General features: G+C 38.9%; 1 protein-coding gene, 1 long non-coding RNA gene and 1 other non-coding gene across 3 annotated transcripts; 2 read left to right on the top strand and 1 right to left on the bottom strand.

The window, feature by feature from the left end:
- The first annotated feature begins 753 nt into the window (after positions 1-753).
- On the top strand, positions 754-1,462 carry LOC138905029 (uncharacterized). Its single transcript, XM_070193532.1, has 3 exons — positions 754-945; positions 1,025-1,162; positions 1,283-1,462. The coding sequence occupies exons 1-3, from the start codon at positions 754-756 to the stop codon at positions 1,460-1,462; spliced, it is 510 nt and encodes a 169-aa protein (XP_070049633.1).
- Positions 1,463-14,697: 13,235 nt separating this feature from the next.
- On the bottom strand, positions 14,698-16,718 carry LOC104088132 (uncharacterized). Its single transcript, XR_684478.4, has 2 exons — positions 16,205-16,718; positions 14,698-15,039 (listed from the first exon to the last, which is right to left on the bottom strand). It is a non-coding gene; the product is annotated as an uncharacterized lncRNA (long non-coding RNA).
- A 5,278-nt stretch (positions 16,719-21,996) lies between these two features.
- On the top strand, positions 21,997-22,103 carry LOC117274629 (small nucleolar RNA R71). The gene has a single exon (XR_004504767.1). It is a non-coding gene; the product is annotated as a small nucleolar RNA R71 (small nucleolar RNA).
- The last annotated feature ends 3,550 nt before the right edge of the window (positions 22,104-25,653 follow it).

The following is a 25,653-nucleotide window of genomic DNA, read 5'->3' as shown; positions in this document are numbered from 1 at the left end:
TTTTCTCGATACAGCCGTTTCTTGGATGTCGGGTGCGGTTCCCCACTTTGAGAACTGGGTCAGGAGCCTGGTTTCGACGTCAACATACGTCGAGCGCACGTGGCACGATTTGTCAAAGGGCCGGTGGGAGGCTGGTACTCATGGTAAGCCTTCTTCTTGGCTTATCGATTTGCCTATCGTTCGAGCATTTTTTTCCAAGCATGAGTTTACTTATTTTCTCCTTTTGCAGGTCTCGGAAAAGGATGTGGCTATGAGACCCCCGTCTGGTGATGAAGAAGTTTTACCGCCTATCTCGAAACCGACGCAGGTAATTAAGAGAAAAAGGGCCTCGAACTCCGAGGGTCAAAAACCCAAAAAGAGAGCGGCCCGTAAACTCAAGGGGAACACAATCCCACTGACTATGGAGTTAGTCCAAAGACTAAGGGATAAAGAAGAAGAAGAAGAAAAAGGTGATTCTAGGCTGGTAGCGCGTGCACGAGCTAGCACCGTTATTCAGAAAACTTCAGAACCGGTGGAAGTTGATAATGCTCTATCTATGCTCGATGAGGTCGAGGAGGAGACTCCGACCCAAGTTCCCGAGCTGAAGGGAACTGAAGATGCTTCACCTCAGGGTGAACAGACCGTTGAATAGGCGGCTTATGCCGATGCAGAAACCGGGCTCGAGGCTCGTCAAGATGGAGGCGGCGCCCCAAAAGACTACTTGGGGCAATAGAGATCGGGGATTGCCCCTCGTTTCCTTCATTTTCCCAGTTGATGATACGTGATGCCCAGGCCGTAGAGACTTGTCACGGGCAGGGAGCCCATGGAGAGGAAGATCCTTTCTGTGGTTATTTTGTTGGGGTAGAAGATGTCACTGGTCTAAGTGACTTGGAGGCTCCGAAGAAGAGCTCAGGTGAGGTGGAAGTGTCTTGTCTTTTTAACGAATCTCAACAGGCCCTGAATCGGGTAAGTTTATTTTCTCTTTGTTAATTTTCATACTTGTATTTTTCTTTCCTTGTATAATTCCTTCTTTCTATTTTTATAGGCCTCTGTGCTTTATCACGAGGTGTTTCTCCGTTCCCGAGGGGAGCTGAGCCGGTACGAAGCTAAAATTCGAGGGATTAATGAAAAGAGAGATGCCTTCAAGCTTCTCAGTGAGCTGAGAGAAGAAGAAGCAAAAAGAGTTCGGGCTGAGCTAGAAGCAGCTCGGGAAGAATAAGTCGATTTGTCTGAGCAGGTAAAAACAATCTTTGAAGTTAATGATACTGACTCGGGCGTGATGGCTAACAGTTCGGTCCCATAGGTCCAACAAAAGTTTGATGTGATCAGGCATCTTCGTGTTGAAGTGGATGCAGTGAAAGCGGAGGTTGAGGAGTGGAAAAAGAACATGGACCGCCTTGCCTCAGAAAAGGAGGTTGCCCGAGCTGAACTGGCCGCGACTGAGACCCAACTCCGAAGCTTGAAAGAGAAGGCCTTGGAGTAAGCCAATGAAATCGAGGAGTTCCAGTCTCAGTTGGGCTCAGCAACTTCTAATCGAGAGAGACTAGCCACATCGGAGGTTGAAATAGCCACGGTTGATGCTGATGCAATGGTGCCCGTCTATCGGGCCGATGCTGAAGCTGCTCAGGTTCGAGCAAAGGAGGTTGCCGAGGATGCTCAGGCTCTAGCAAACTGGGTTGCCGAGCATGCTAAATGCCAGTCTCTAAGGGAGACTCTCGAGGAGATCCATGCTCGTGGCTTCGATCTTACAGCCGAGATCGTGAATGCTAAGGAGCTTGAAGCCGAAGCTAGAGTGTTGGCCTTTCCTGATGATGATGATACCGGTAGTATGAGCGGATCTGAAAGCGAATAATTTATGATCGGGCCATGCTGCCCTTGTAAATAATTTTTGACATATATATAAAAACTTTCTTCCTTTCCGCCTTATAAAATTATGAAGTTGTATTCTAAGATCCGAGGTTTAAACAATTTGATTGGAACTGATATGGTATAGCCCTTAGACTTTTTGGTCGAGTGAGTACTTGCTCGAACTCGAAGTAAGGTAACCCTTAGGTTTTTGTTTTTTTGAGCGAGGATGGTCTCTCGAACTCAAGATAAAAAAATAGCCCTTAGACTTTTGTAAAAAGATTGTTTATGGCTTTGTCCCCGTTTCGGCTTGAAAAAGATTTTTATCATTTGTATTTGTCATGCCTTGGCATGAAATAAGGAATTGTTCCAGAGTTCGAACAATTTCGTGCTCTTTTAGAGTTTTTGAGGCTTGATATTATTGAAGCCTTTTATGATTTTGTTGGGGGTAGCCTTTTTAACCGGTTTATGAAAGATTTTTAAGGCCAGTTTTGTTACGGAATTTGGACGTCTCCAATCCGTGTTAATTCTGTCGTAGCCTTTTTAGTTCGGAATTTGCCTCTTGGGCTTATTTTCCCGTTTTACTTCGAGCTTGCCCGAAGTGTCAGTCCCCGAGTGGGGTGGCCGTGGCCTAGGCCTATAAAAATCCCTCTTTAGTTCGGGATTTGCCTCTTGGGCTTATTTTCCCATTTTTCTTCGAGCTTGCCTGAAGTGTCAATCCCTGAGTGGGGTGGCCGTAGCCTATAAAATCGAGAGTTTCCTAAGAGGTCTTATGATCTTCAGAGTTTATATAATTCGATCTCGTTGAGTTTTCAGACGGCAGACCCCGATTTGAGGGGGTAATCATCCGCACTCCGGTTATGGTTGGCCCTTAGGCCTATTTACATAATTGATCGAGAATATGAAGTAGAAAAGCTTTTCTAAGATACGAGATATAGGTAAAGAAGAATACTTTTCTTTATAAATCATTATACATGCGTGCATGTTTTGTGCCAGGGCTCGAGCAAACTACGCGGGCATGGTTCGTTTGACCGTTTAGCCCTTACAAAATTTTCCTATCGAGACCCTACTGCCATGAAGTAACTTCCTCGCATCAAACATGATATTTGATCTTGATATTCGAGGGTAATTCGAGGGTAATGCCCCCCAGTATTCGAGGTTGATTGTAAAGAGGACTCGTATACTATTGAATTGCTCTAAGTTAGCACGATCATTGATTGCCTCATTAAAAACCTCGCCGGAAAACCCATTTGGGACAAAACCGGTCTGAGGAAAAAGAGTGCAACGCATGCTTTCATACCTAAACGCTTCGTGTTGAAGAATTCATCGTTGTTTCTGGTCGAACACCTGCGATGGTTAGTTTTGAAATATAAATGAAAATGGGAGGGGTCGTACCTTAGCAGCAATATCATTTTAGGTGCGATATGTTCCAATTTCTCGTTAGTTGTTTGTCGTTTATCATGCCGAGATTGTAGGATCCTTTTCCGATGATTTCGAGAACTTGACACAGTCCTTCCCAGTTCGGACCCAGTTTCCGTTCATTCGGATTTCGGGTGTTGAGGATGACTTTTCTTAGCACCAAGTCCCCGATGTTAAAATGTCAAAGATTGGTTCTTCGATTGTAGTACCTTTCGATTCGCTATTTTTGGGCGGCCAATCGGACGAGAGAGGCTTCTCGTCTTTCATCTAACAATTCTAAGCTCGTATTCATGGTCTCGTTATTCGACTCCTCTATTGCATATCAAAACCTGATGCTAGGTTCTCCAACCTCGACCGGGATTAGAGCTTCGGTGCCATAAACCAATGAGAATGGTGTCGCTCTAGTACTGGATTTTGATGTTGTGCGGTATGCCCATAGGACCTCGGGTAGAATTTCTCTCCATTTTCCTTTGGCGTCGGTCAATCTCTTCTTAAGATTTTGGATGATGGTTTTGTTGGTCGATTCGGCTTGTCCGTTCCTACTGGGATGATAAGGTGTTAATAGTATCCTTTTGATCTTGTGATCCTCGAGAAATTTAGTTACTTTGCTGCCGATGAATTATTTTCCATTATCACATACAATCTCGGATGGCATACCGAATCGACATATGATGTGGTCCCAAATAAAGTCTATGATTTCCTTTTCTCTGACTTTCTCGAAAGCCTGTGCTTCGACCATTTAGAGAAATAATCAGTCATAAATAAAATAAACTGAACCTTACCTGGAGCTGATGGGAGGGGCGAACGATGTTCGTTCCCCATTTCATGAAGGGCCATGGGGATAGGACTAAGTGGAGTAATTCCCCGGGTTGATAAATAATGGGCGCATGCCTTTGGCATTTGTTGCATTTTCGAACGAACTCCCTTGCATCATTGCCCATATCGGTCCAATAATACCCTGCTCTAATTACTTTGTGAGCCAACGAATCGGCACCGAAATGATTTCCACAAGTGCCCTCGTGAATTTCCCGTAGGATGTAGTCGGTATCTCCCGGTCCCAAACATATTGCCAATGGTCCATCGAACGTCCCTTTAAACAGCGTTTCGTCATCGGACAAAGTGAACTGTGCTGCCTTTGTGCGTAGAGCTCTTGACTCATTTGGGTCTGATGGAAACTTCCCATTTTTTAAGTACTCTATTTATTTTTTTCTCCAATCCCAGGTTAAACATGTGGAGTTTATCTCGACATGACCTTCGATTTCCAATCTCATGAGTTGTACGACAGTCCCAGGGTTGAGTTCGTCATCTTCAACCGATGAACCTAAGTTTGCAAGAGCATCGGCCTCGTTGTTCTATTCTCGAAGTATATATTGCAAGTTCCATTCCTTAAATCGATGTAGAGTCACCTGTAATTTATCCAAGTATCTCTGTATTCGGTCTTCTCGGACTTCAAAGGTCCCGTTAACTTGGTTTACCACGAGGAGGGAATCACACTTAGCCTCTACGACCTCTACTCCCAAGCTTCTAGCTAGTTCGAGACCTGCAATTATGGCCTCATACTCAACCTCATTGTTAGTTAATTTTATAGTTCTGATAGACTGTCTACCTACATTACCTTGGGTGATTTTAGTACGATGCCTAGTCCGGACTCTTTCGCGCTCGAAGCACCGTCCGTAAAAAGGGTCCAGACTCCCGAAGATGTACCCGATTTTATCAGTAGTTCTTTCTCTATCTCGGGTACGAAGGCCGGCATAAAGTCAACCACGAAGTCCGCCAAGATTTGAGATTTGATGGCGGTTCGGGGTCGATACTCAATATCGTACCCACTTATTTCTATGGCCCATTTGGCCAATCGACCTGAAAGCTCGGGTTTGTGTAAGATACTTCGAAGAGGATAAGTTGTTACAACACATATCGGATGACATTGGAAATATGGTTTTAGTTTCCTAGAGGCGCTTATTAAAGCAAGCGCTAATTTTTCTAAGTGTGGATATCTAGTTTCGGCCTCACCTAAGGCTCGACTGACATAATAGATAGAGAATTGTGTACCTTGTTCTTCTCGTACCAGGACTCCACTTACTGCTATCTCCGAGACAGCTAAGTACAGGTAAAATTGTTCGTCCATTTTCGGGTTATGAAGCAGCGGCGGGCTCGATAAATAGCGCTTTAGTTCCTTCAAGGCCTGCTGGCATTCCGGAGTCCATGCAAAGTTTCTCTTCTTCTTAAGTAGTGAGCAAAATTGGTGGCTCCTATTTGAGGATCTCGAAATGAATCGTCCTAGGGAGGCTATACGTCCCGTTAGCCTCTGCACGACTTTTACATTATCCACTACCATGATATCCTCGATAGCTTTGATTTTATCGGGGTTGATCTCGATTCCCCTATTGGACACCATGAAACCAAGAAACTTGCCTGAGTTAACCCCGAATGCACACTTTTTGGGGTTGAGCTTCATATTGTACTCCCTCAGTATATCAAAAGTTTCCTTCAATTGCTTTAAATGGTCCTCTGCTCGTAGGGACTTAAATAACATGTCATCAATATAAACTTCCATTGATTTTCCTATTTGTTCTTCGAACATTCGGTTTAATAGACGTTGATAAGTTGCACCAGCATTTTTTAGACTGAATGGCATTACGTTATAACAGTATGTACCGTACTTAGTGATAAATGAGGTCTTTTCCTGATCCTCCAGGTTTATCTGTATCTGGTTGTACCCGGAATAGGCATCGAGAAAACTGAGAGTCTCGTGGCCGGTCGTGCCATCGATCATACGATCGATATTAGGCAAAGGAAAAGAATCCTTGGGGCATGCTTTATTCAAGTCTTTATAATCTACACACATTCTAAGTTTGTTTCCCTTCTTAGGGACTACCGCCACGTTTGCTAGCCATTCGGGGTATTTCACTTCTCAAATGGATCCTATTTTAAGATGTTGGTTACCTCATCCTTGATGAATACATGTTTGACTTCAGACTGGGGCCTTCTTTTTTGCTTCGCCGGATTGAATTTTGGATCCAAGCTTAGTCTATGAGTGGTGATTTCCGGTGGGATCCCTGTCATGTCAAGATGGGACCAAGCGAAACAGTCCATGTTAGTTATAAGAAATTGAATAAGCTTTTTCCTGAGCTCGAGACTTAACCCCGTGCCCAAGTATACCTTTCATTCGGGCAGGTGTTCGATTAATGTGATTTGATCCAGTTCTTCGATCGTTGATTTGGTAGCGTCGGAATCATCGGGGACCACGAAGGAACGAGGGATCCCATAATCATCATCTTCGTCAGCCTTCTGCTTCTCTATTTGGGTTGAGGCCGACGTTTGTGATTGTTATTTGGTATCCCATTTTTCCTTCGAATTCGATCCCTTTATCGATGAGAGTGATGATATCGAAATCACTTAATCGATGGCAAATATTTCCTTTGCGGCTGGTTGCTCTCCATAGATTGTTTTGATTCCCTCTGGTGTTGGGAATTTTAGAACCCAGTGAAGGTTCGAGGGTACTGCTCTCATGTTGTGGATCCACGGCCTCTCGAATAGGGCGTTATACCTCATGTCGCCCTCGATCACGTGGAACTTCATTTCTTGGATGCTCCCGGCCACGTTTACTGGCAGAATTATCTCCCTCTTAGTCGTTTCATATGCCATATTGAATCTGTTTAGTACCAGGGTTGCGTGCACGACCTGGTCCTGTAGACTAAGTTTCTCTACGACCCTCGATCGAATTATGTTGGCCGAACTACCTGGATCAATTAACATACGCTTAACTTGAGTTTTATTCATAAGTACAGATATTACCGGTGCATCGTTATAGGGCCGCATGATTCCTTCTGCGTCTTTGTCATTAAAGGACAAGGTTCATTTAGTATGTAATCCTAAGCTCGAGATCAATTCTCTCTTACAATCGACGTCTTAGTGCGTTTAAGCACTGGCCCTTGGGGGACATTGATCCCTCCGATGATCATGTGGATAATATGTTGTGGCTCTTCTTGTTCGTTTTGCTTATTGAACTCTCTGTTTTTGAAATGATTCTTGGCTTGGTCACTTAAAAACTCTCGAAGGTGCCCTTCATTGAATAACCGGGCTACCTCTTTTATCAATTGTCTGCAATCTTCCGTTTTGTGGCCATGGGTGCCATGATACATGCATATTTGATTGGAATTTCTCTGGGCTGGATCGGTCTGGAGAGGTCAAGGCCATTTAGTATCTTTGATGTGTCCGATAGCCGATACACTGGCGGATGCATCAATATTGATGTTATACTCTGACAATCGCGGTGCTTCCTTAGGTCTAGTATGCCTGTCTAAACCATTCTTGTTCATCACCCCTTGAGACCCTTGGACTTGATCACTTCTCTTTTCACCTCGTACGGAGTTGCGTCCTGGTTCGCTGCCCCTACGATCTCCATTATACGGACGATATTGGTCCCTGTTTGACCTCGGTTCTCGATCGATGTCCCTTTTAATAACGGACCCAGAAGGGGGCCCCAACTGGTCATCTTCGACTCTAATCTTCGATTGATATCGATTATGTACATCGGCCCAGGTAATAGCCGGGTACTCAATCAAGTTCTGCTTCAACTATTGTGAAGCCATTGAGCTTCGTTCGTTTAGTCCTTGGGTGAAAGCTTGAAATGCCCAATCGTCCTTGACCAGTGGTAGATCCATTCGTTCCATTTGGAAACGAGATACGAACTCTCTTAGCATCTCGTTATTTTTTTGCCTTACTTTGAAAAGGTCTGACTTCCTGGTCTCGACCTTTATGGCTTCGGCGTGTGCTTTTACAAAAGAATCGATAGAGTTAGGGGATAAATTATGATACCATATCATTGCTCTCTTTGACAGGGTTTCCCCGAATTTATTTAATAATACGGATTCGATCTCATCGTTCTCTAGATCGTTCCCTTTAATGGCACATGTGTAAGAGGTGACATGTTCGTTGGGGTCGGCCGTTCCATTATATTTCAGAATTTCGGGCATGCGGAACATCTTGGGAATCGTTTTGGGAGCTGCTCATGGGGGGAAAGGCTTTTATACGAACTTTTTGGAATTCAAACCCTTTAATATTGGTGGTGCCCCCGGGATCTGATCAACCTTGGAGTTATAAGTTTCTACTTTTTTGTCGTTTGCTTCAATCCTCTTTTCTCTTGACTCTATCCGTTTTGTCAGTTCCTCAAGCATCTTTATAATTTCGGGCCTACTCGGTACCTGGGTTTGGCTCTGCAACTGAGCTATCGCTACATGTTGAGCTTGCAACATTTTGAAAATCATACGCAGGCTGATCTCGTCTTCTCCAACATTTTTGGGTATTTCGAACTACAGATCGAGTTCCACCATGAATGCTGTTTTCGGGGTCGGAATGTTGGTTCGCTTCAATGGCCACATGCGAATTAACGTCAATTGGATCTACGGCCCGAGTTCCAATGGGGTTAACGAGTGGCCTTTCATTCCAGGGCGCCAAGTTGTTATTCTCATCTTGATGGCCAGCTTCGTTGTCGATAGGTAGGGCCATTAATTGAGAGTTCGTCATTTTTAACCTGAAATCAAAGATACTTCCAAGAGCAAGTGTAAAAATAGTGCATTTTTCAGAGATGCGTGCCAAATAACCACTATTATCCTTAGCCCCACAGTGGGCGCCAAACTATTTACCCGAAAAACGGATAGAGTTGAATTTATACGTAATTCTAAGGATACGTGATATAAATTGATACAAATTGGGAAAGATATGTAAATGAATATCGAAATTAGTTATAAAAGAAATAAATGAAAACCGAATGAACTAGTTTGCCTAAACCTTCAAGCTTTATCACCTCCAAATTGAGTGAAGAACAATTGGTAGAAGAAACAATTTGACTAAATATCAAAAGCCAAAAAGGATAGTATTTGCTCTTTTGCTCTATCTCTCGGAATCAATGTGCCTTTGTACAGATGATAAACATTCTTAATATAATGTGGGAATCCTATTTTGGATACAGTTAAAAATACATAGTGGGGATCCCATGATAGATTAATTAATTAGTTTTTTCTTGATTCAAGTCGTGATTTCCGCCGAGATTCTCTCCCCAAATGCGGCTATAACGGCTTTTTTGTTTCTTGGGTTGATCTCGATCTTGGCCGATCTCTGGGTCTCGAGCTCGACCTTGACTCGGTCTCGATCTTGACCGGTCTCAGTATTGTTCGGTCTCTGGGTCTCGAGCTCGATCTTGACTCGGTCTCGGTATAGATCAGTCTCTAGGTCTCGAACTCGACAACCTAACTTCGTATCATGGCTCGATATTACAATGATGAACCTTGGACCATCATGTTCCAATCTCGATTAGTCATGCGAAAGGCAGACTCGGTTTTGACCGTATACACTTATAGTTTTATTATAATTTTATTTGAGAGAAGTAGAAAAATTGGCAACCTTATGAAACAAAAGTGTTGTCAACAATTCATACTAAGAAACAAAATACTGAGAAAAAAACTTAGAGGAAGAGGAAAAAAGTGGACACCATCTCATGTTTACATCCCCATAGTTTCACATTATTATTTTCTTTCTCTTTTTGGTTACTTTTTTATTTTCTCTTTTCTTATTCAAGTTTACATATACTAATTCAAATGGTTGATCATATTTAATTTGGAATGTTGAAAGCATTCTATAAAAGAATTTCATGTAGGATGCATGTTAAAGATTTATTTTCCTTATAAGGAATTATGACATTATTTTGATATTTTTTCTTAATCGCGCGAAGCACGAACAGTTAACAGCACACTAGTTAAATATATAGAAAGAGTAAGTCATTTTTCTTTTTGTATTTTCTAGTGCTAATTTATCAAAGGTTAGGTTTTGTCAGATAGTTTTTGGATAATTAAATATTTTGCCTATGATAATATGCGCCAACAGATTATTTATCACGTACATCTACGAGAAATGGAATTATTACTTAGTTTAATAAAAAGTTACGTTTTGTCGTTATGTATTATTGTACAGTTAATAAATCATATCTTGTTTGGTCATACATGTGTTCTAAATTATGATTGAATAAATGACAAAACACTGAGTTATTGTACGTTAATTACATAGATTATTACTTGCACTTGTCCGGTTATAAATAATTTCAGAAATTACTTAGATAGCGGTAACATACATATTTTTTTAAGAGTAGTCTGGTGCATTAAGTTTTCGCTATGCGCTGGGTCCGGAAAGGGCCGAACTACAAGGATCTATCATACGCAACCTTACCCTAAATTTCTGCAATAGGCTATTTTCACGGGCTCAAACCCTTAACTTTCTGGTAACATAACAACAACTTTACCAATTACGTCTAGACTCCCCTCCATCATACATATTTTTAAAAAAACAAAAACTAAAAAAGACTAGGGTTAAAGGTGCAATTTTTACAAGAAGTTATTAGAGGTGACAACGGTCACTAATAAATGATGTTACAGAATAAAGAGAAAATCATCTTAATTTTGTTGAAACTCCTAAAACTTTAGTACCGCAAAAGGTGGCAGCCTCTCCTCGTGGAATGGGGCCTTCCTAAGTACGTGGCATTTGTTTTTAATGGCGGCATTTTATGTTTTTTCTATACCTATAAATGGACTTCGGCCTAACTCAACCCCAAAAGTTAGTTCAAAAGGTGAAGATTGCCTAAGTCCATATAAAGATACCATTCATCCCCTTCATTATCGATGTGGGACTTAACACCCCCTCTCACACCCAATACTGGACATCTGAAGCGTGGACAATTATGGAGCCCAACATCGAAAAATCGAGATGCGTCCTGGTCTGATACCATGCTATAAAACCATGTCAGTTGAAGAAGTGAGAGACGAAGAAGTGTGCAGATGAAGAAATGGAAACCGTTTACTGTTCCGTTAGTTTTGAATATATTTATACAAGTATCTTAACCCACTAATTAACTCTCAACAGATAACTAACTAGTTGATTAAATATAGTTGTCCACTAACTAATTGTCACCTAACTAACTAACTAACTAACTAACTAACTGCTAACCACTAACTATCATGTGTGTCACCTTCAAAATACACTATTGTCCTACATTATTGAATTATCATCTCTCAACACTCCCCCTCAAGCTGGAGGGTACAAAATGTTGAGAACCCCGGCTTACTATGTAAATGAGCATGTTGAACCTGCCCCAAACCTTTTGTGAAAAGATCTACAAGTTGTTCCTTGGTATGTACATATGAAGTCTTCACTACTCCTGCCTTGATTTTGTCTCTAATGAAGTGGCAATTTATTTCTATATGTTTCGTTCTCTCATGAAAGATGGGATTAGCTGCAATTTGCGTAGCAGCCTTACTATCACTAAACACAGTCATTGGACTGCGTATGTTAACTCTTAACTCTTTAATAATTCATGTAGTCAAGTTAGTTCTGCCAGAGCTGAGGCCATCCTTCTATTCTCTGCCTCAGCTGAACTTCTAGAAGCTGTTTGTTATTTTTTTATTTCCATGAGATCAAAGACTCCCCAAACATGACTATATAAGTTGTCACTGACCTCCTTGTATTTGGACATGCTGCCCAGTTAGAATTATGGGAGCTTATCGGTCAGATAATTACGCTTAATGGTTCGGTTTATCGGTTATCGGATTATAAATATAGTAATCCGCTAGACATCCAATAAGACAATGGGCGGATTGGTATCAGATTAACAATTATCGAGCAGTTATCGGACGGTTTATCGGCTAAACTAAATAGAAATATTTTTGAATAATCAATATCAAACGGCCAAATGCATAGTTTAAACTGTCTCTGTTAGATTTTGAACAATCAATACCATTAGCATTGTTATCCACAAAGGTAATACTATAGCCCAAAGAGAAATTCATTTCATGGCCACTCATAATTCATGAGAAGCTAGAGACGACTTCCATTAGCAGACAGTTCTATCATTTTATGTTACAATTTTGCACGCTTTTACGTCTGTTTTGGACTTGAATTTTATATGAATGTATATGATTATAATTTGATCACAAAAAAATCACCTTAGAAATGCTTATCAAAATAACAGCTCTAAACTTACAACTACTTATGCAACAATGGAGTAACAAGTTGCTATTACTTTACTGTGCTATAATATGAGCTATCTGTATATTCACAGGCTTTTATCATTTCAATCCTCCAGTTGTAACAACATACAAATTCTTAATGGGATAACAGTTTACTCGATAAGAAAATTGAGTAATCCGCCCCCAAATCGTTAAGCCGTTAATTATAAAATCTCAATTCTTTCACCATCTATTACCCCGATAATCCGACGCCAATAAGCCATCGATTCGATTCAGTTAACGATTTTGGTTTAGTTTTGAGCAACCCTCATCATAATCACACCAGCATATCAGATCTTGTGTGACTCATGCCCTCAGCCAAATGCCTTGTTCTGGTGAACTCTTCAAGTATCTTACCAGCCTTGTTGCAGCTTCCCAATGAGACTTCTTGGGCATTTGCATGAATTGGCTTAAGGTTTTAACTGCATCATTGATGTCAGGCCTTGTGACAGTCACATATATCAGCGTTCCTATCGGTCTTTGATATGAACTAATGTCATGCAAGATTTCATCTCTTGTGACTCCAGTCGTTTTGTCATACTCTACCGTTGTTAACTTCAAATTGGACTCCAAAGGTGTCTTGACTGGTCTTGCTGCTGTCGCACCTTCTTTTTGCGATGATAAGGAGTTTTTTCAATTAAAGTGACATTATTCGAAATGGGATTATTTATTTAATTAGAGTCGCCACTTTGAATAATTATATGGTGTCCCAAGTCACCGGTTTGTTTTGAAATCCCAAATCGAGGAAATTGACTTTGTTTAAGGTTCACGAAATACAGAAGACCCAGTAAGGAATTCTGTTAATCCGGAATAAAGTATTAGGCATTCCTGAATTTTTAAGTTTTAGCATGGTTTCTTTAATCATACATGGCTTAATTAATTATTTAATTACGTATTTTTAGAACCAATGTGTGTTTTACCTTTTACCGCTTTTAATTATGGCGTTGACGATTTATCTTTGAAACGGATTACGTGTGTAGATCCGTTTTATTTAGTATGCTAAAAATCATGTCATGCGTACGTGTACACAATTAATAATACTTTATTATTTGTTAAGATTGTTTTGCCAAAGTCGCGTGAACACATACTTTGATTTATTTTTGGAAGTCATAATTATGTCACGCGAATGTATACATAATCATGATAATAGATTAGAACGCGCCTAAAGCATACTACGAATATTCTTGAATTAATTATTTCCTAAGCTAGTTTGAGATCATTGCAAAGGAGCATCATTAGGAGTGGCCTACAATTGGGCTTCGAATAGAAGCCCAAGGCATCATTTGAGCTTTCTGAGAATCAGGCAACGTTGTAGGCCTCTGAATGGGCCTGATATTGGAACTAGCTAAAATTCCAAAGTCTTTATTACTTCATTCTTATTCTGCTCCTTTGCCGTGGGATTTGCAGCCATACCCTATATTTGTACCACCTTTTAACCTGTACCCTATTTTTTAAAATTATTGATTTGGTAGTCATCTCACAAAAAATTCGTAATAATATGACAATTATACACCCTTACAAAAGATATAAAACAATTTCCTCCTCTGCTCTCAGCAATTTTATAAAAAAATTAGAAACTTGTCCAGATTCATCTTCAAAATCACACTTGCGTGAAGTTGTTTCACCTTGACTAAACATGCTTAAGTTTTTGTCTTGTAGTATGTAATTTTCTAATGAGTTTTTGCTAATGCATGTTGAAATTATTTAGTTCATTTGCTAAAACTTCAGACAAAACATGCTGAAGTTATTTAGCTTATTTGCTAAAATTTCAGACTAAACATGCTGAACTTTAAGTTCATTTGCTAAAACTTTGGACTAAACATGCTTAAGTTTTTGTGTTGCAGTATGTAATTTTCTAAAGAGTTTTTGCTAATGCATGTTGAAGTTATTTAGTTCATTTGCTAAAATTTCATACCAAAACATGCTCAAATTTTGTAACGCAGTCTACAGTTTTGTCTTGAGTTTTATCCGAAACTTCAGTCTAAACAAGTTGAAATTTTTTAGTTTATTTGCTAAAACTTCAACCTAAACATGCTTAAATTTTTGTGCTGCAGTTTGTCAATAGTCTTTTATTAAAGAAGGGTAAAATTATATTTTTAAAATACTTTTAACAAAAATATGGGTTCGGATGCAAATGGAAAAGGAAAACGGGTATAAATTAAAAAAGGGCGACCAAATAGGACGCCCCATACAATTTTTACTTTGTTGGGCCAAAAATTAAAAAAGGGCGACCAAATAAGACGCCCCATGCAATTTTTACTTTGTTGGGCCAACCTTTTAGGCCCAACAACCTTTAGGAAATGAAGGCTTAGTGATTCAGGAGTTCATTCTTCGCCACATAATTTCGTACATCATTATAAACGAGACAAAAAGTGATTTAAAGCTTAAACCAAAGCAGGAATAATTCAACATCATTTCGCTATAGCATAAAGAATCAAACTAGCTTCAACAGTAATAGCTGTTTTAATTACATTTAAATTCTAAAACAATAATCCTACAATCCAGCGATGAATGGGGTGATTTCGCCTAGAACCTTCATGTACTATCACAAAATAAAATAACTATTAAAATAACCTCAATACATAACCAGTCCAGGTCACAGAATCAATTAACTATATCAGTATCGCAACTTTTAAAAGAAAATCCATTGACAACTCTTAGAGCTGGGTATTTCTGAGAATCTGAAACGTACAACTCATGAGAAGCTTCAATTGAATGAGCTCAAACCCAAATCTTCATGGATCTGCTTAGTATTTATAGTTAGCCATAATGTGAAATCATTTTTTCTTTTCAAATTGCTAACAAGTTTGAGACTAAACTACACAGATCATGTATGACAGATAGAGGCAGACTCACACTTAAACATTAACTTAAACAATAAAAATATACTAAAAGGCTAGGCAAAAACATCACATGAAAGCAGTAGCATTAATTTCATAGAAGAAGGCAGAGAAGTTCGATTACACAAAAATTCAAAACTATACAGGTTTATAGATGTGTACCAAGACTTTGAATAAGCTGAAATAGCCAAATATAGGCAAAGAACTAAAGAACGAAGCTCAGCACACCCCAGAAAAACCAGCAGAAAACCAGATTCAAATCTAGATGAAATACTAGTTTTAAAACCCAGGAAATAATATAGAATATCTTGTTCAATCAACTTCAATATAGAGTATAGTTTCTGAAGCTGAAATTTCAAATCTTAGAGAGGAATTTTTCAACTTTAAAATCTGCTTTCAGGTACGTGTGTGGACCAGTAGGAGAGATGAGGTGAGAGTGAGGGAGTTTTCTAAATATCCAGAATGAATGTGTGTGGATATGCAAAATGAGAGAATATATAAGAAAAATCTGTCAGTTGTGAATGTGGGAAAAGACATCTTTTAACCATTTTTGGTACAACTGTCCTTTTTAGATATTCTTCTTTCTTTCCGGCCCCCATTTTTTGTATTTTAATCCTTAAGTCCCTTTTTTGACCTAATTTTTATTGTTTTATTACTTTCCTGCCCTTCCTTTCTCTTCTAGAACCTTCTAAATTAGTTACAGAATAAGATTCCCTAAGATCTCATATTTTCTTAAGTTGCCTCATGTTTCAAATTACTATAACAAGAAATTCAAACAGATTTTACATCCAAACAAAGCAAACAATATTCAAAAGAACCAAGCAGTTTTAACAATTAATCCTATTCAACATGTGATTAACGGACCAATTAACCTACCAACTTATGCAATTGAACTAACTACCATATAATTAAACTATCGAGGTAAATACCATGTAAACACCGATTTATGCAAACATAGAATTTAACTATTATGCAACAAAGAAAGAGGAGATGAAGTATTCTCTTTTGGAAGATTCGAAGAAATGAGAATGGTGAGCCAAACCATGTCCGGTCACCATAGGTACTTACTCTGGCAGACCCATCTTGAATTTGTAAAATTTGGATGGGTCTAGCTAAAGTAAGGACTCATGAGAGTCCAAACATCAACATGGATAGAAGAGAACATGAGGAAAAAGATGTCGAGGGGCTTATCATGATTATGAACGGTCAACGGTTAATGGACAAACTCCGACCACTAGGAAAATGATATAATATTAGCATCAATTGAAAGGTTTTAGCGCGATCAATTGATAAATATAAATATCCTAACCAAGTGAACATGGGTTTGGTCCGACATCGAAGGTGAAGAAAAGATCTAGGGTTTCACTTTTTAGATCCATAAATCGTGGAATTAGGGTGGTTTTCTGTGGGAAATCAAAGGTAGATTGGGACTGAGGAGGGTCTTGGGATTGTGGAGTGAAGATTTGAGGCGATTTAGAGCTAGGCTACCAGCGAAGAAGATTTGCGGTGGGTGGTTGGCAGCTGAGGGCGAGAGGGTGAGAGAGATGAGGAAATAGGAGGGGTCTCTAGGGTTTGGGGGTTGTTTCAGACACTTACATGGGGGAAGGGATATTAGTTCTCAGCCGTTGGATGAGATGAGATGAAGGACCGGGATTAAGTGTGACAAAAACGGTGTCGTTTTGGGCAAGTGAAGGATGGATCGGTCTTTGAGATCGGGCTGGGGCGGATTTTGGCAATTGGGACACTTGAAATTGCTTTGGCCCAGTTCGAAATAAGACCAAACAACCTTTCTTTTTCTTGTTTTGAATTCACAATTTGGCCACTTATTTAAACCATCCATCTCTTACCAATTTTGCACGATTAACCTACTTTCCTATTTATCTAACAATTGAACTAATTGCAGTAGAAATTAACCAATTAACTAATTAAATCTAAAACTGCAAATATAAAACAAGAATGACTAATGTATTTTTTTGTTGTGATTTTAATGTATTAACTATGCAATTAATATGTAATTAAATCCTCAAAAAATGCAATTAAGATCTAAAAATCTATGAAATAAAGATTTGAACATTATTTATGGCTTTAATGATTTTAAGATATTAAATATGCACCAAAAAAGCAAACAAATGCAAACAAACAAATAAAGAGAAATTCCTAGAAATTCTATAAAAATCAAAGACAACTAGGAAACTATTTTTTGTGCATTTTGTAGCAGTGTATTTCGTAGAGCAAAAATTACGTGCTCACAACTGCAGTTAATTGACGAGCGCAAAACACACATTTAAATTGTGCTCGCTAGTCAAAGATAGTATAGTATAATATCGTATCCACAGAGATTTGGTTTAAATAGTGTTTTTGTAGTTTGTAACTTGATTGTTATCCAAGAGGATCAATAATTTAGATTTATATGACTAAGAATTGAAATTAACTAAGAATCTAAAGCTATTGACTAGTGATTATCGAGACAAGGAATGACCAACTAAGGTTATTAGTGGGAGAAGATAGGTTTTGACAAGATAGGTGCAAGATAATTGTTCGGAATCTAACTCTAGATAATTCACTTCCAATCTCAAGTGAGTCTCTCGAATTCACTCTATTATTAGTTCAAACGTTCAGCAGAAACTCTTCTCTCGATTAAGTCTTAACCTCACGAGATAAACCAATTTAAGCACTGTGAAGATATGCAAGAATGCATAGTGGATCGGTCTTTAGGAAAATCTCTTTCAATTATTCTCCTAACTAGGTTTAATCAATGATTCAACTAACCTCTTTCGATTACTTAGAAGAATCTATGAACTCAACCAACAATATAATGCAAAGATATCGCAAGTTATGCCTCTCTCGATTACATGAACTAGTGAATATAGATGCAACAATTTAATCTTCCAAAATAGTTCAAATACATAAAACTAGAGTTATAATCCATAAACAATCATCAATGCACCAAATCCGTCAAACCTCAAAAGGAACTACTCCATAGACATGGAGAAATTTATCACAAATATAATTAAAGTATAGAAAAACATAGATTTAATCCAAACTCGGATCTTGAGCGAGGAAGGAATGATTAAATCCTTGTGCTTGTGTTCCTCCCACTCCTCCTTAGCTTCATTCAGTCTCCAATCTGTCAAAAACAAGTTCATATGAAATAGTGTTTTGTTGTATTTAAGTCACCCCCAAAACAAACTACGGACGAAACTACCCCTTTTTAGCGGAAATGGGAAGTCACTCTAACATTTTTGTGTGCGCTGCCCCATGCGGTGCGCATGTAGAAAATTCCAGAACGTGCCAAAAAATTATTTCTGGCCACTTTTTGCACTAGCGCCCTACGCCCCGCGGGGCATGGCGCGGGGCGGTAGTGCAATTTTCTCAGAGTGAATTCATTTTCTCATTTATTTTTGAACATCCAAACTTGGTTTTCGACCCCCGAACGTGATCTCGGCTTAATTGCTTAGGCTTTTACTCAGACTTCAAAGTTCCAAATAACTCGAATTAGCTCCAGAACATCTATATAACTCGGAATCACTCCTACAAGGCATAAAACACACAATAAGTGCAAAAACACTACAAGTTAAAGCTCAATACAAGTAAAGTGTAGTGAATTAGAGTGCAATAAACGACTAAAATACGGGATTATAGTCTACCATCAACACCCCACACTTAAACTATTGTTGTCCTCGAGCAATCAAACTATACTTCACATAGATACGACCTTTTTAAACAACTCTCCTAACCCATCACACCAAGAATAATCAAACAGATTAAGCACAATATCGTAACATCCTCGCCTCAAGAGTTGACTCAGCAACGCTACGTATTTTTCACAATCCGCTCACTTACTCTAACACAGAGGTCAATGACATTACCTTTCCTTCGTGAATCAAGTGCCCTCACACAACAATAGAGATTAGTTCCACAAATAATAAAGTTTAAGAACAATTAGGTACTCAAGATAGGAAGAATTCACTCACTCTCAGAAGTAACATTCATGTGTCACAAAAGACGTACCATAAGCTTGCCCATAATATACTACTCTACTAATTGAGCTCATTCAGTCAAGGATCAAGTAGATCTTTATATGTAAGATGCGGGATGGGTAGGATACATTTGGTTATAAGCATGACTACACCTCCCTAAGCACTTTAATACATACAAATTAACCATTCAAAACCCCCCACTTATGTCAACCCATAACTCCACATTCACATCAATATACGTCAACTCCCAACTTCCTTAAGCACAAATACATGAAGAGTTACCACTATCAATGAATATTTTTTTCACAATAATACAACTACTTTTTTTTCATTTTTTTTTCAATTCAAGTGGCTCTTACTTTTTCAAAACAGTGCACCATTCTCTTTATTTTAATAGTTCCACTCAAAAGCGAAACAACCCCACACTTTAACTTTTATAAAGTTCATAACAAATTCAAGTGCTCACTAGAGGTGAAAGGTTCAAATAGATGGTCAATTCAAAAAAATGGATAAGGCTTGTAATGTGGTTGCCAAAGAAGCGGGATTACAGGCTCAAAGAGGTTAACTAAGATACATAATAATTAGGTGATTAAAACCATATAACTCTCTCAACAAAGAGACGCCTATATCATTTCCAAGACTGAATAAAACTACTATTTCACTTTGCAAACACACGGGGCAAGTTCTAGACATCAAGTGCAATGCACAGAATATACAAAACTTCACACACACATGGCACATAACTCACTCAGGATCAGACTCATCAAGTCACTCTAGTCAAAGCAGTTAAGAGAAGTTAAGATCATACAATTTAAGGTACTTATACAAAAGTCAAAAACTGAGCATAAGCGTAATAATTAAAGTACTTATTATTCTCTAGGCATAACAAAGTCAAGAGATATTGCTTTCATTTCAAATCATAGCACAAGATTTCCTACTCCTAAAAAAATATTAAAACTAACTACACCTAGTTCAAACCACAGCATAAAGAAAAACCAAGGGAAATTTTTATATATATATATATATATATATATATATATATATATATATATATATATATATATATATATATATATATTTTAAAATTTCACTTAAAAGAAATGAAGACAAACACAAGAAACGAAAACAAACACACATTTACATATTTACATCATCCACCTCACACTTTCAATTGTGGCATGTCCCTATGGCACACAAATAAAAAGCAAGAGGTAAAGAAAACTCCCCTGAACATCTAGTCGGGGTTTGAGTCAAAGTTGGGCTCCATCCCTCGCGCCCGAACTAATGCACACATCCATGCAAACAGCTTCTTCTCGGCCTTCTTTGGGTACAACCCATACTTATCTTTCTCGCTTAGCACAGCCTTCTCTTTCGCGCCCTAAGCATGAGTTTTCTCTCTTGTATATCTAATATAACTCTACCCATCACTAAGAACGGTCTTCCTAGGATGGGGGGTCTTTGTTTTCCTCCATATTTACCACAATAAAATCCACAAGAAATACGAATTTATCCACCCAAACTAACACATATTCCATTATCCTTTCGGGTGTTATAGTCGCTTGGTCTGCCAACTGCAAAGATATGGGTGCAGACCTTATCTCTCCAATATCTTTCTCCAATTTTCTATAGATAGATAGAGGCATTAAATTAATTGAAGCACCAGAATCACATAAGGATTTATCAAAATTAATAGTTCCTAAAGAGCGCGGTATAGTAACACTCCCTGGATCTCCACAACTTTGTGGGAATTTATTTTGCAATATCGTGCTAAATGCTTTGTGAGCTTAACCGCCGAGGCCTCCTCTATTTTTCTCTTCTTCGTAAGGATCTCCTTCTAGAATTTAGCATAAGCAAGCATCTGTGAGAGAACTTCTGTGAATGGTAAGTTTACATGAACCTATTTTAGCACATCTAGAAATCTCTCAAACTGGTTGTTCAGTTTTTCTCTACTTAGCTTTTGGGGAAAAGGTAGAGCAGGCATATGCTTGCTCTCATCATGTTCCTCCCTTATCGAGTTTTCTTCCTTCTTTTTATCAACCTCACTTTTCAGCTGCTCCCCACTTTCATTTTCAGGTCTCATATCGTTTTGGATTGGGGTGAGATCTTTCAACACTTATCCACTTCTCAAAGTTACAACGTTCACTGTTTCTTTGAGATTTCTTTCTGTATCAGCTGTGAGCATTCCTGGGAGCCTTTCAGCCATTAGAGTAGCTAGTTGCCCAACCTGTCTTTCCAGGTTTTGAAAAGATGTGCCCAGTTCCTTGATAGTTGCACTATAAGCGTCAAGCCTCTCATCTGTCTTGATAATGAAGGCCTTCATTAGATCTTCCATGCTAGACTGATTAGGTTGTGGAGGCAGATACTGTTGCCTTTGTTTTTTTTTTTAAACTTGGAGCTCCTTGTCCCTAGGGTCTTGAGTTGTTTTGTTGCCATGCATTTGCAGTACCCCCTGGTGAACTCCATGAAAAATCGGGGTGCCTCTGACCCATTGCATTAAAATTATAGTTTCCCACAGCATTCACTTCCTCAGTTGAGGCTTGACACTCATGAGTGAGGTGTCCCCTACCACATATATCACAAGTTACGTGAGACTCATTGTGCATCCTGGTTGAGGTCATCTTTCGTATTTCTTTAGTCATAGTATCAAGCTGCACTTGCACAGATATATTAGCATCAACTTGGTAAACACTAGTTGATCTTTTTTTTTCCAGCACTCTCAGAGGGCCACTGATTAGTATCTCCAGATATAGCTCATCAAGAATTATAATTATCTCCTCTGGAGTCTTCTTCATCAAAGGGCCTCCAACTGCATTACTCAATGTTCTACGCGAGGCCGGTGTCAATCCTTCCCAAAAGTCCTACAATTGCATCTAGAGTTCAATTCCGCTATGTTGACACTTTCTAACTATCTCCTTAAACCTCTCCCATGCTTCAAAAACAATTCCAGTCTCTTTCTGAAAGAAGTTATGGATTTCTCTTCTAAACTTGCCCGTCTTAACTGAGGAGAAATATTTATCAAGAAATTTTCTGGTCATCTCCTCCCATCTTCTAATCGATCCATTGGTCAAGTTTCGAAGCCACTGCTTCTCATCATCTTTAAGTGAAAAGGGGAATGCCCTTAAATACACTGCATCTTGTGAGACCCCATTATACTGAAAGGAGTTCAAAATTTCCTCGAAGACCATTAGATGTATGTTTGGATCTTCGTTCATCTTCCCTATGAAGACACAACAGTTCTGAATTATTTGAAGCAACCCTTGCTTCAACTCGAAATTGTTTTCTACAATTGGAGATGGTCTAACACTTGATAATCCTTGATTGTAGACTGGTCTGGCATAATCACCCAATGCTCTACCATGCCTGGGTACCGCATTCTCGAACTAGTCTTTAATTAAGGGTCGATTTAGATTGCATCTTCGACCCCTATTATCTTTGACGGTTTCCTCAGTAGCTCTACGGGGTGCCTCAGCTGCAATCCTTGCAGCTTCTTCGTTATGTTGTGCTTCCTCTCTTGCAACTACATCTACCTCATCGTCTTCGTTATTAGCCGTGTGTTCTTGGGTTGAAGGTTGCCCGAAGAACTTTCCGGTGAACTCTTTCTCTTTCCTTAGTTGCCGCAAGTTTTTTTCCAATTCCGGTTTGTAGGGTATTACTTCTTTTGAAGAAGATCGAGTCATAAACCACGAACTTAACCTGTTGCCTGCACAAGGAAGATATACCCATGAAGAAAAAAAAAATTAAATTCCTGAATTAGCACTATAAACTATATCAAACACTATTGATTGCCAATCCCCGCTAACGACGCCAAAATTTGACGAGCGCAAAACACACGCTTAAATTATGCTCGCTAGTTAAAGATAGTATAGAATAATATCGTATCTACAGGGATTGGGTTTAAACAGTGTTCTTGTAGTTTCTAGCTTGATTACAATCCAAAAGGATCAACAACTTAGATTTATATGGCTAAGAATTGAAATTAACTAAGAATCTAAAGCTATTGACTAGTGACTATCGAGACAAGGAATGAGCAACTAAGGTTATTAGTGGGAGAAGATAGGTTTTGACAAGATAGGTGCAAGATAATTGTTCAATATCTAACTCTAAATAATTCACTTTCAATCTCAAGTGAGTCTCTCAAGTTTACTCTATTATTAGTTCAAATGTTCAGCAGAAACTCTTCTCTCGATTAAGTCTTAACCTCATGAGATGAACTAATTTAAGCATTGTAAAGATATGCAAGAATGCATAGTGGATCGGTCTTTAGGAAAATCTCTTACGATTATTCTCCTAACTAGGTTTAATCAATGATTCAACTAGCCTCTTTCGATTACTTAGAAGAATCTATGAACTCAACCAACAATATAATGCAAAGATATCACAAGTTATGCCCCTCTCGATTACATGAACTAGTGAATATAGATGTAATAATCTAATCTTCCAAAATGGTTCAAATATATAAAAATAGAGTTATAATAACACAAACACTCATCAATACACCAAAGCCGTCAAACCCCAAAAGGAACTACTCCATAGACATGGAGAAATTTATCACAAATATAACTAAAGTATAGGAAAACATAGATTCAATCCAAACTCGGATCTTGAGTGAGGAAGAAATGATGAAATCCTTGTGCTTGTGTTCTTCCCACTCCTCCTTAGCTTCCTTCAATCTCCAATCTGTCAAAAAAGTCCATCTAAAATGGTGTTTTGTTGTATTTAAGCCGCCTCAAAACAAACTCCGAACGAAACTACCCTTTTTTAGCGGAAATGAAAAGTCACTCTAATATTTTTGTGCTACCGCGCCGTCCCATGCGGTGCGCATGTAGAAAATTCCAGAACCTGCCAAAAAATTATTTCTGGCCACTTTTTGCACTAGCGCCATGCGCCCCGCGGGGAGGTAGTGCAATTTTCTTAGAGTGAATTTGTTTTCTCACTTTTTGGCATCTAGACTTGGTTTTTGACCTCCGAACGTGATTCTGGCTTAATTGTTTGGGCTTCTACTCAGACTTTAAAGCTCCAAATAGCTCAAATTAGCTCCAGAACATCTACATAACTCAGAATCACTCCTATAAGGCATAAGATATACAATAAGTGCAAAAACACTACCAATTAAAGCTCAACAAAAGTAAAGTGCAGTGAATTAGAGTGTAATAAGTGACTAAAATATGGGATTATAGCCTACCATCATTAATCTTATATCAGAGATCAACTCTAGTACATATTTTCTTTGGTTGAGAATCACCCCTGAACTTGACCCCAACACCTCTATGCCAAGGAAATACCTCAGCTCACCAAGATCTTTCATTTTGAACTTCTGATGCAGCACTCTCTTTGCCTCATTGATCAGCTCAATATTACTCCCTGTGATGAGTAAATCATCAACATATACCAAGACAATCACGATGTCATCAGACATGTTTAGTGCGAAGAATGAATAATCATGATTGCTTTGAATGAATCCTGCACCAACTAATGCATATGTCAACTTTATGTTCCACCGCCTAGATGCTTGCTTTAGTCCATACAATGACTTAAGAAACCTGCACATCCTTGACTCCCCTGTCTTATGAACCACTCAGGCATTTCCATGTAGACTTCTTCACACAGATCTCCTTGCAAGAATGCATTGTATACATCCATTTGCCATAGAGTCCAACCTTTAGACACAGCAAGTGATATGACTGATCTCACAGTCACCATATTAACAACATGTGAGAAGGTATCATGATAATCAAGGCCTTCTTTTTGACTGTAGCCTTTTGCTACAAGTCTAGCGTTGAACCTCTCAACTTCTCCATTGGCTTGGTATTTGATCTTGTATACCCATTTTGAGCTTACTACATTCTTCCCTTTGGAAGGTCTACCACTTCACATGTACCATTCTCCTCTCTAGTGCCTTGATCTCCTACTTCATTGCTTCTATCTACCTGGAATCCTTAGCTGCATCTCTGAAATATTGAGGCTCCACCAGTGTAGAAAACTTGAAAAGATAGGCTTGATATGTACGTTTGATGTTGTCATAGGATAAGTGATTGGAGATGGGATGTCTACTGGTGCTATGTTTGGTGGTTATGTAATCCTTCATCCAAACAGGCTGTTTGGAGTCTCTTGAAGATCTCTTGGTGAATGGAGCATGAACTCCATCTGATGGACTGTGACCTTCATCAGAGGAAGTTGATTCCACATTGAAGTCATCTCCCCCTTCATGCTCCATAACAAGGGAAGGAATTGATGTCAGATCAAATGAATCAAAATCCTGTGCAGTAATGTCAGGTGAAGCTTCAGGATTATCATCAGGCCAAGAAAATGATATTGAAGTATCAGTGATGTTAGGAATATTTGGTGAATCTGGTGGCATATCATGAGGGATGTATGGTGAGTTTTGTGGTATGTCGTGAGGTAAGGCTTGGTCTATGATGGTGGTTCTAGGTGCAGGTTGTTTCTTTCAAGAGGTAATGGCAAAAGGGAATTCAGTTTCTCTTAAAACGACATCTCTATTAACAAACAATTATTGTGTTTTAAGGTATAGGAGGATGT

Source organism: Nicotiana tomentosiformis, chromosome 2 (assembly GCF_000390325.3).
Source record: "Nicotiana tomentosiformis chromosome 2, ASM39032v3, whole genome shotgun sequence".
Classification (NCBI taxonomy): domain Eukaryota; kingdom Viridiplantae; phylum Streptophyta; class Magnoliopsida; order Solanales; family Solanaceae; genus Nicotiana; species Nicotiana tomentosiformis.
This window is presented reverse-complemented; position numbering and strand designations above follow the sequence as displayed.

What these genes read in the sequence shown, in the direction of transcription:
- LOC138905029 (XM_070193532.1), top strand. Translation starts at nt 754, where the DNA reads ATGATACGTGATGCCCAGGCCGTAGAGACTTGTCACGGGCAGGGAGCC. An exon ending in CTCAACAGGCCCTGAATCGG is followed by an intron (nt 946 to 1,024) that starts GTAAGTTTATTT and finishes CTATTTTTATAG; the next exon opens with GCCTCTGTGCTTTATCACGA. An exon ending in GAGAAGAAGAAGCAAAAAGA is followed by an intron (nt 1,163 to 1,282) that starts GTTCGGGCTGAG and finishes TCGGTCCCATAG; the next exon opens with GTCCAACAAAAGTTTGATGT.